This window comes from Herpailurus yagouaroundi, unplaced genomic scaffold (assembly GCF_014898765.1).
Source record: "Herpailurus yagouaroundi ecotype Mexico unplaced genomic scaffold, PumYag 28, whole genome shotgun sequence".
In the NCBI taxonomy this organism is placed as follows: Eukaryota; Metazoa; Chordata; class Mammalia; order Carnivora; family Felidae; genus Herpailurus; species Herpailurus yagouaroundi.
This window is the reverse complement of record NW_024412376.1, coordinates 33,996,105-34,007,547: the sequence shown is the minus strand read 5'-3', so window position 1 is coordinate 34,007,547 and position 11,443 is coordinate 33,996,105. Positions and strand designations below refer to the sequence as shown.

Sequence of the window (11,443 nt, the reverse complement as noted above, 5' to 3'; positions counted from 1 at the left end):
TCGGGCTCTGGGCTGATGGCTCAGAGCCTGGAGCCTGTTTCTGATTCTGTGTCTCCCTCTCTCTCTGCCCCTCCCCCGTTCATGCTCTGTTTCTCTCTGTCCCAAAAAATAAATAAACATTGAAAAAAAAAATTTAAAAAAAATCTCTGGGGGATGGGGTTGATTTGCTTTTACTCTTTGGGACCTTGATGCACACCTTGACACATATCTAACAGTCACACAAGTGTGCTAAAATATCTAATATATATTGAACACCTGTCCAAGGAAAACCCCAGGAATGAGACAAAATGGTGTATGTGTCACCTCATCTGATGCAACAGGAAATGGGTAGACAACACCATATCATTTTACACATACAGAAGTTGAAGCTAAGATTAAGTGACTTGTCCATGATCAAGTAGTGGATCAGTGGGGGATCTTAAGGAAATCGCCCTCCCCGTCTCTAGGGTAAATCCAGCATATGTTCGTCCAGGCCATCCATTGGCAATTACAGGGCTTTTTTGGAAGGCGTCATGGAGCACAGCCACCCTCCTACAGGAGACCTGATACAGTCATTGAATTGCAGTTTTCTGGAGGGAGTTGTAGCTAAGGACTCAAGAACAGCAGAGTATTAAGCCAAGTGTAAAGCTCTTCTGAGCTTCGGGCCCCGTGTGATGGCTCAGGTCACTCATCCATGACACTGGCCCTGCCTTGGTTACCTTAAAGGTCTCATTATGTACACATCAGAACATTGCCTGTCTCCATACTACTTTTGCACAGTGGCTCCCTCTTCAGGTTCTTCTTCACCTCCATCTAGGAACTGCCTGGGCATCCTTGATACTCAGAATTCCATGACACTCCAGACCGAGACTGTCCCCTGTCCCCTGTGCTTTCAGAGCCCCTGCACATACCTTTATGGTACTGCACAATTATCATACACACTGCATGGTGACTGTTTATGTTTCTCTCTTTCTTCCTAATCAACAAACTTTTTAAGTGCAAGGATCCAGACTTTTACTTTTATCTAACCGCAGGATTTGGTGTGATGCCTAGTGAATAATTGTGGAAAGAAAGAAGAAAGGAAAGAAAGAAAAATTAAAGAAGAAATCAAATAAGCTCCTTTGCCTTCCTAAATTTGGGTTTTTAGGTATAATTTAAGAACTTCAAAGGTTTTATATACATTAAATATCACATAGTAAAACCCAACTTACGTTATACAAGCAAGATTACCCTAGCAAAGTGATGGAAACCTATCACTACTAAAAGAGTAATTGTTACCTGTTTAAACGACAAAACGTCACAGCCGGGAACTCGATCTTTTCCACATACTGAACCTCGATGGACATCGTGGTGGACCATGTGAAGTAGCTGACCAAGCAACTGTAGACCTGCCACACCACGAGTGACACTGAGCCCGGGACCACCACCAACCAGATCAGCTTGCGAATTTTGCTCTGGCTGCGAACAAGGTTGTGTACTCCGTGGAAAGAAGTGGAGATGGCAAAGTCATGGTCGACTTCTTCCGGTCATTGGCAGATGGCAGCGGTTTCTTTGAGAGGCAAAGCTTTATCTTTTCCAAGAGTCCTTAAGTTGAACAAAATAATGAAACAAACACAAGTAATGAGTTAGAAAACCTTAATGAAATCTGTGAGAAACACAACCCAAAGAAAGTTTGAACAGGTTACCCTTTTCACCTTTTTCAAAATCCATCTTGAGTTACATGGTTTCTTTAGAAACTAAGAAGTAGACGTGTTGATTCCATGGGTCGAATCGAATGGGATGCTTACAACTCATAATCTTTAAAAGAATTAGCTCTCAGTTTTGAAATACAATCCCCCCCCCCCCATGAGACACAAAGTCTCTTAGATGTCTTGAGCAAAGTCAGGCTGATTCTTCTGAGAGTTATAAGTGGGGTTAAAAAGCAATCTTTAATCTTTGACTTTTAATTGATCTTCAATTAATCATAGTCCTACAGTAACGCGTGTGTGGCTGAATGTAACCTCTGCAGCGTCACAGGCGTCGAAACACAACTATTTTACTTCAGTCGGTTAATCTAATCAGAATGTTTAAAATCGTGTTATCAGTTAAGCAATCTATTTTCAACCTCTTCAGAAAGTGAGTTTTTTCAATACTGTCAGTAATAAATCAACTCGTGTTTATTTATATTGATTGATAAGGGCTGGTGAATGTGGCCCTAAATTTTTCCTGGCAATATATAACATATTCTGAATCTTATGTTGGAAACAAAAAAAAATTGTTTTTATTTTTCTGTAGAAGACATTCAGAATTTCTTCGCTGAAGGAAGTCTGAAATACAGCTCAGAGGATGAGATGGCCTTTGACATGGAAATAGCATTCGCCTGGTCAGGCCTGGCCTCTTATAACCTGTGCTACTGTTCAGAAACTGTGCCAAGTTTCTTAATCTTTCTAGTAAGCGGTTCCTCTTCCATCAGATGGGAGAACAGTATTTGCCTCATGAGTTTGTTGTATTAAATAAGACAATACCTGGGGATAAATTGGCACATCACCTGAACCATGCATGAAAAGTACTCAATTAGTATTACCTATTTTTATTATTCTGCTAATTTAGTAGTGATGTGGCAAATGGCGAAATATTCGGGGATTTTTGAACATTGTCTAAAATTCTCATTTAAGAAATGAGTTCTTAATGGCCTCACAAATGCTTATAATCAAGTGAATTGACTTATATTTTTTGCTTCAATTCAAGAAGTATCGTTTGTTTCAACTGGTCAGCATTTGTTTCTAAAAGGTTTCAAGTGTGGCTTATCATTAAATCATTACTTAATACATCATAGGTCCCAATCAATTAGGTGAGCTTACATCATGATATATAAAAGGCACTTATAAACATTTTCTAAGGGACTCCATTTCATTTGTAAAGTCTTAGGGCACAATTAGAAATTATATTGTGATTATTTTACAGACTAGACACTAAGCAGGAAATTATGTATTAATCTGAGTAGCCTAACTTTAGACAAAAATTTTACAATTGTCCCACGTATCGTTGCTTTTAATATTGAGTTAGGCAATGTATATATAAAGTAATTGGCCCAGTCCCAGGGCAAAATTAGAAATATAAGAAAAACTATTGTGGGGCACCTGGGTGGCTCAGTTGGTTCAGCGTCCAACTTCGGCTCAGGTCATGATCTCACAGTTCGTGGGTTCAAGCCCCACCTCGGGCTGTGTGCTGACAGCTCAGAGCCTGGAGCCTGCTTCGGATTCTGTGTTTCCGTCTCTCTCTGCTCCTCCCCCACTCATTCTCTCTGTCTCTGTCTCTGTCTCTCTCACAAAAATAAACATTAAACAAAAAAATTCTTTCTCTTTCTCCATCTGCACACCTCTCCCCACTTGTGATCTCTCTCTCTGCATCTGTCTCTAAAAAAAAAAAACAAAAAAAAAGCTATTGTTATTTTTATTTCCTAGCAAAATAAATTAACAATGCTCTTTTGTGTGTATTACTTAGCCATCAGTTTACAAACACAAAGAATGAACTCTTACTGAAGGACAACTCAGTCTCTGGGCATCTGGCACCCTTCCTACTCCAGGGCCCAAAGCTGTTAGAAGGGGAAGAGTGATCTAGTAATTAGTAACTGGCCAACCAAAGTATTGCCAGTTGCAAGCATACCCTGAAGAATCAAAGTTTTCAGGTGTATCTGTCAACTTGTTTAGTATAGACCCATTCCTTGACAATTACTGCGGTTTTACTGGAATATTCTTAGTCATTTGCGAAGACTTTAAAAGAGTTTTGGAAATAATTATTATTGCTCATGAATAGTGAAGAAACAAGGTGAAATATTCTTATGAGGAAGGTTAAAATTGGTTTAATAAATGACACACCAGCCTGAAAGACAAAGCAAACGTCTTAACTTTCCTGACTGAAGTAAACCCTACAGAACTACGGCAAGTGGCCCTTGCATTGAATACCGATCTTTAGAGAAGCATTTTAAGGAACATCAAACAAGTTTTACTGTATTTAAAAACAAAACAAAACAAAACAAAACAAAAAACTTAGAGGCGCATGATACATAGAAACAACAACAACAAAAACCCAAACAAGATAAAACCAAAAAATAGATCCTAGCATACAGTGATATTTCACAACGATTTTTGTTTGACTGCTTCATAGAAATTACTTCATTCCTACATAACAGAAACTCCATTACTTATATCCAAGTCATATCAGAAATCAAGTTTCCCAAATGAAAAACATAATCTCCCTTTCCCTTGGCTAATTTCTAGCCTGTGGGAATGAAAATGGTAACTGGAGGAGTTCACTCCTTACCTTTCTCAGCATAGGCTTTTGGTTTCTCAATCTGCTTCATTCTCAATTTCAGCCTGTGGCGTCCTTGAGGTATATCCAATTTTCATTCATAACCGTGTTCATTTTGTGGCCTTTATGTAAAATGCACCAATTGAGGTTGTAAAATGTGGGGGCAGTATAAATGTTTGTGTTGCTATGTTTTGCCTCATAAAACACATAATCTGCAAACCCAAAATGCTGGCAGAACCAGCTATGAGTATTTATGGACTGACGAGAGGCCATCAGAGAGGGAAACAAAATACATAATTGGGAAATCTTTTTCTCTGAATGAAAGGGACAATCCCTGCAGATATCTTTGGTTTTAGAATCACCCCTGACCAGCCTCGTTGACACTTAGGCGGTGTACCTGGAAGAGAATCTCTTTAGCTTTCGTTTCTACCTCTCTCTTTTTACCACTTTGAACCAAAACGTGGTTGAAATGAAATTTGGGTGGTAGAGAGGCCTTTTCCTGGCTGAAGTGACTTTCTTAGTAACAGATGTAAACTGTTTTAAACAGAAATAGTAATCAATGAAAATAACAAAATAAAACATTAGAAAATTTCTCCTCAAGAAGTAATGATTGCTGAAAGCATACAAATTCAATAGAGCACACAGGCCAGTTATTTGTCCATATTAACATTTTTGAGAAATTATTATATTAAATAAGAAGTGAGAGAATACATTGTTGTGTATAAATGGCACCACCTATTGACACAACTGAGGAACTGCATGTATCACTACTCCGAGCCTTTTAGAATTTTTTAACACTGACCATTAACATGGTTAGATATATTTTACATACAGTTTCTTGGAAACTCAGTACTGTAAGCTGAAACTAGTGTTATATGGAGGCAAAGTAAGAAGTTTCAAGGGATGTAAATGAAAATCCTGGATACTTCCCCAACAATCAAAGATTTCAGGAAGAGGGTCAGTCTCATGGTGGATAAACTTCTCCATGAAGGATCTCTTCTTTGGGGTTAAATGACAACTTCAGTTTTTAAAATTTAGGTATTCCTGAGAGGAATAACAGCTACTTACCTATTCACCTTGCCTTCCTGGCCTTCCTCCCTTTCTTCTCACCATCTCTCCACAGCAGCTGTTGGAGCCCTTTGGTTAGCAAGGTCATAGATTACAGTGTTAAATAGGCCTAATTATTTATATCCTATATTTTCTATCCTATATAATCCTATTATTTATATTCTATAAATAAGGTAATTATTAGTTATCCACTGTTTGAACTTCTTTTTTTTAAATGTTTATTTATTTTTGAGAGAGAGAGAGAGAGAAGGGGAGGGGCAGAGATAGAGGGAAACAGAGAATCCGAAGCAGGTTCCAGGCTCTGAGCTGTCAGCACAGAGCCCCTCGGGGCTCCAGCTCACAAACTGTGAGATCATGACCTGAGCTATAGTCCGATGCTTAACAAGCCACTGAGGCGCCCCACTGTTTGAACTTCTAAATGCAGAGTCATTACTTGATTCAAATTGAGAACAGACCGGTAAGAAGTGGGGCTAATCCAGAAAGAACAGGTCAGGCAGGCAACAATAAAAGAAGGTGGGTGGGGAGAGGGGTTCCTATGAGTGTGTGTGGGGAGAGGAGGGGAACAGGTGGTGAGGGAAGCAAAATCAACAGAAAGACAGTCTTCCAAAGCTATATTTTATCTGCTTATAATTTATCCAAGGCTCAAAAATAACTAGCAATTTTCCTAACGTTTCTTAATATCTTCACTTCCATGTCACTTCCTCTTTCTTGGAGCCCACACTTTAAATAATTGTTTTTAATGTTTATTTTTGACAGAGAGAGAGAGAGGGAGTGAGTGGAGGAGGGACAGAGAAAGAGGAAGTCACAGGCTCAAACCCATGAACTGTGAGATCATGACCTGAGCCAAAGTTGGACGCTTAACCAACTGAGCCACTCAGGTGCTCTGAGCCCACACTTTTAGTTATTTCCCCACATTGCCTTCGGGTGTTAGAGAGGGAGAGAGACAGGGAGAAAGAATGAAACAGAAAGGAAGGAGAGCAGGCAAGATCTCTCCATTTCTTGCCTGTCTTATACTTAATAAACAAGAAAAGAAAGAAAATCATCTTCTTATTTTTATTTGCTCAAACTTGTCCCTCTCTTCTGGGACATTTAAATATGATGAAAGTTATCTGTTCCTGCTTGTGCTGATGTAATACCTCCTCATCTCTCTCCCTCTTGTTTTAAATTTTGTTTAACGTTTATTTATTTTTTGAGAGACAGAGCATGAGCAGGAGAGGGGCAGAGAGAGAGGGAGACACAGAATCTGAAACAGGCTCCAAGCTCTGAGCTGTCAGCACAGAGCCCGACGCGGGGCTCGAACTCACTAGCAGTGAGATCATGACCTAAGCAGAAGTCAGATGCTTAACCAACGTAGCCACCCAGGTGCCCCTCTCCCTCTTGAAGATAAACTTCTCAATGCTGATTTCTTCTCTCCTTCTCTCTTCAGGTGAAAAATACTTAACCATCTCCCCCACTCGATTAGCAACTTTTAGTAAACTTAAATTCCATCCTTTCTGTCTGGCGAGAAAATCTTCCTTTCATTTGCCTTGTTCTTCCCTGTTTGATTGAAATCAAAGCCCAGTGTCTTTTCCACAGTTATCCCTTATATCTTCTTCCTGATCTGAATTTCCTTAACTCTTTGAGGGATCTCCTTAAACATCAGTACAGAAATTTCCACTTTCCTTTCTCCTACTTTCCAGGCTTCTTGTACTTGTTTTGCATAGCAAGTGCATTTGCTAAAAGATAAGATTTTTCAGACCCCGTCCAACACCACCCCACAGCATGCACACACACAAAAGTGGGTAATTACATGGCAAAGCAAATGCAGTGAGGATCTGGAGAGTTCTGAACTGTCATTGTACAAGTAGCACCAACAGCAGAAAGCTACTCATTATTATTGATAAACTCAAAAGCTAAAATAAAAGAGAATGAATAGGAAAGAAACAAAACCTTTCATCTGACCTCAAATTTGAATTCAGAACATAAACAACATTAAGAATTGTATGCAGTGTCTAGAGAAGTATATTCTGGCGCAGTCAATTAAATAGACAAGTATTTCCTATTTATTCTATTTTTCAGAAAATCTTAAGTGTTTTTCATAAAAATGTCGATCCTATTGAATTGGCAGATATCTAAAGTTATTTTAACAAGTCATCTTTGGCTACTACTTTTAAATTTAGCTTTCAATTAACACTCCGTGTTTTACATTTTGTTTAGGACAATGCATAACCATTAATGGTGATGCATTTTTTTTTTTTTTAATTTAGACAGATTTGGAAAAGCAGTATAGGATCTACAAAGGAAGACAAGGTAAAGAATATGTTTTCTTTTACTGGAAATAGATTTTTTCCTTAATAATTTTGGAAAGAAAAACCAAAGAGAATTTAACAACTTAGGATGTTTTCAATAAATACTTTGATAGTGTCTTGCTTTGGTTTGTAATAATACGAAAAGCAGGACTGATACTGGTATTTTCTGTTATATCCTGTACGTAAGCATTGTTGGTTAGTGGTTTTGCATTCATTGCAATATAATCTTTTTTTAAAACACTAAGTGGGAGCCTGGGTGGCTCAGTTGGTTAAGCATCTGACTCTTGATCTCAGCTCAGGGCACGATCTCACACTTTGTGAGTTCAAAGCCAGCGTCACACTTTGCACTGACAGCATAGAGTCTGCTTAGGATTCTGTCTGTCTCTCTTGCTTTCAAAATAAATAAAGAAGCTTAAAAAAAAAACACTAAGTGGAAGAAATTAGCCACTGTTATCATCTCCATTCAACACAAATTCGTTCATCTAAATGATAGCATTTAGTGTAGAACGGGACCTTATGATAGACCTCACTGAGTCCAGCCCAATTGTCATCCTCCATCCTCATCTATGGAAAAAAGGAGGAAGCTCAGACATGAGGTAAAAGCTCAGATGTTCCACGAAATCAGGGCTCTTTGCCTGTTTTGTTTGCTGATCCATCCAACTCTAGAAAAATGTCTGGCAGGTGGGAGGCAGGTAGTAAATATTTGTGAATGAATAAAAAGTTTGTCCTAGCCTTGTACTTTTCCCATGACACACACTAATATAAGAAAATTATTGTAATTTTTTCCAACCTCTTATTATTATTTTTTAATGTTTATTTTATTTTTGAGAGAGAGAGAGAGAGAGAGAGACAGACAGACAGACAGAACATGAGTGGAGGAGGGGCAGAGAGAGAGGGAGACACAGGATCTGAAGCAGACTCCAGGCTCTGAACTGTCAGCACAGAGACTGAGGTGGAGCTTGAACTCAAGAACTGTGAGATCATGACTTGAGCTAAAGTCAAATGCTTAATCAACTGAGCCACCCGGTGCCCCTCTAACCTCTTATTTTTAAAAGTACAAACTTACAGCGATGCCTGGGTGGCTCAGTCAGTTAAGCATCTGACTCTTGGTTTCAGGTCATGATCTCACAGTTCATGAGTTCAAGTCCTGCATCAGTCTCTGTGCTGACAGTGTGGAGCCTGATTGGGATTCTCTCTTCTTCTCTCTCTGACCCTCACCCACTCACACTGTCTTTGTGTCTCTCAAAATAAATAAATAACTTAAAAAAAAATTAAAAAAATTAAAAGTACAAACTTATAGTAAAGTGGAAAAAATTGTGCAATGAATACCTAACTACACTTTACTATAATTCACTAATTATTAACTTTTTCCCACATTTGTTTCATCTTTTTTTAAAAAAAAATTTAACATTTATTTATTTTTAGAGACAGAGAGAGACAGAGCATGAGTAGGGAGGAGCAGCGAGAGAGAGAGACACAGAATCTGAAGCTGGCTCCAGGCTCTGAGTTGTCAGTACAGAGCCCAACACGGGGCTTGAACTCACAGAGGGCAAGATCATGACCTGAGCTGAAGTCGGACGCTCAACCGACTGAGCCACCCAGGGACCCCACATTTGCTTTATCTTTGCTTCTAAATGCAATACATCATCCTCTTCTTTATTAAAAAAAAAAAAAAAAAAAAAAGGACATCCTCCTGCAAAAATACAATATAAAAATCTTACTCAGGAAGCTTTACTGCGATACAGCACCATTACTTATTAGGCATTCCACACTCAGAATTTCCAACTTCCTCCCCAAACAGAAAGGTATTTTATTTATAATGTTTTATTTCCCCAATCCACCATCGTATCATGGATTGTGTTCAGTTGTCATGTCTATTTAGTTGCCTTTAATCCAGAACAGTTTCCTAGCCATCAATTTATTTTTGTCTTCTTGTTACATTTCTATTTTTGAATAATTGATACACATCATATGTTTTGCAGAATGCCTCTGAATTCTTGATTGTATAGTTTCTTCTTGATGATTAGGCTCCAGTCAAATATTTAAGGTCACTGGAGTACCACAAAGTTATGTATGTTCTTCACAAGGCATCGCGTCCAGAGGCCTATACATCTCAGTCTCTCCTGTTATTGGTGACCGCACATTTGATCTCTTGGTTAAAGTGCTGCCTATCAGATGTGTCCTTTGTAAATGTACTTGTTCCCTTTAATAAGTAATAAGTAACACTGGGAGTGATTCTTTGAGATTAAAATATCTTGTTCCCAACTTTTCATGCAAGGATTTTAGCATAGATCAACGAATCTTGTCTGAATTCATTATTACTCTGATGTTTCCAAAATGATGATATTCTCCTTCTGTCATCATTTCTGTTTTGTTGTTGTTGTTGTTGTTGTTGTTGTTGTTGTTGTTGTTGTTGGCATTCTTCTGGAAACAAGAGCATTAATTTCTGGTTTCTCTGATTTTGTTTTTAAACTAATGGATTATTCTATATATTAAAACATAGTCCTATGGTTACTCATTTAAGGGATTCTTCAAAGTAGCACCTTTTCTGCAAGGACTGAAGTCAGTTTTCTGTGCTTACTGCTGTCTCATTTTCCATAATTATCCATTAAAAGATTGTAAGTCAAATATGTGTTAGAAGAAAAATACTGCTAATTTTGAAAAGACAGACTTACTATGCATTAGACTCAGATTAATCAATTTAAAGCACCAAAACAATTAGCTGTAGGAGAAGAGGTGGGGTTCATGGTAGTGTCAGTTGTCAGGTATTTGGATAGTTGTGAAAAATGGTAAGGCAACATATAGACATATATCTACATCTTATATAAAAGAAACCAAGAGATTATATACTTCTCTTGATATACTTGTCTCCATGAAGAAGGTGAAGGATTTTTCTTTTAAATAACTCAATAGTTTTTTTATACTATACTTATTTTATGTTTTTCTAGCAAATATACTAGAAACCAAACTTCTTGGATCAAAACAAAAGTGAATAGCATGCTGTGTATTTCTTTATTCTATGTCTTGTTATCTGAGTGTATCTAATAAGATGTTGATCTTGGTATCCAAGCAATTCTTCTGATTCATGCTTTCATGTATTGATTTAATGGGATGTTCATCCCTAGATGAATGTAGGAAGTGACTGCTTTATAATTTACGTAGGAACATACACAAGAAAATGTTACGTATCTGTGACATCGTCATTAACAATCATAATAAATGTATCATGAATATAGTCTAATTATTTGTTTAAAAAGCCCATCCTGGCGCAACTGTATGGCTCAGTAAGTTAAGTGTCCGAGTCTTAGTTTTGGCTCAAGTCGTGATCCCACAGTTTCGTGAGTTTGAACCTCACATTGGGCTCTGAGCTGACAGTGCGGAAATTGCTTGGGATTTTCTCTCTGCCTCTCTTTCTGCCCCTCTCCCTCTCACACATACTCCCTCTCTCTCAAAATAAATAAATAAACTTAAAAAAAAAAAAAAAGCCCATCCCTAGCTGGTGTGCTCAACTTTCTGAAAATGAAAGGTTTTTGAGAATCTGCTAATGAGTTTTTTACTCCATTTCTTGCCATGGTGTGCTATTGGCTCAGTATGTGGGAGGTTTTTGTTTGTTACTCAGCTGCTGCCAGGCCATCAGTAAAACAGCTCTGTTTATACACCTCAACCCTGTGGTTTTGCTCACAGGATTGAAAAACGTTCCTGTTATTGGTCGAGATAGGGGGAAGGACTCCACTAATGCTTAACTTGTAGGCCCAGAAAGTTGCAAAATCATGTGTCCATATAGAACATGACACTGTGGGTCAAGGTTACCCGGACAG

The 11,443-nt window shown here is 38.2% G+C and overlaps 1 protein-coding gene across 1 annotated transcript in view; it reads right to left on the bottom strand.

Moving 5' to 3' along the window:
- ASIC5 (acid sensing ion channel subunit family member 5) overlaps positions 1 to 4,321 on the bottom strand; it is a 29,764-nt gene extending 25,443 nt beyond the window's left edge. The window contains 3 exon segments of the mRNA XM_040483683.1: positions 1,258 to 1,495; positions 1,498 to 1,563; positions 4,282 to 4,321. Of these exon segments, the coding sequence (XP_040339617.1) occupies positions 1,258 to 1,495; positions 1,498 to 1,563; positions 4,282 to 4,321 (344 nt within the window).
- Between the last annotated feature and the right edge of the window lie 7,122 nt (positions 4,322 to 11,443).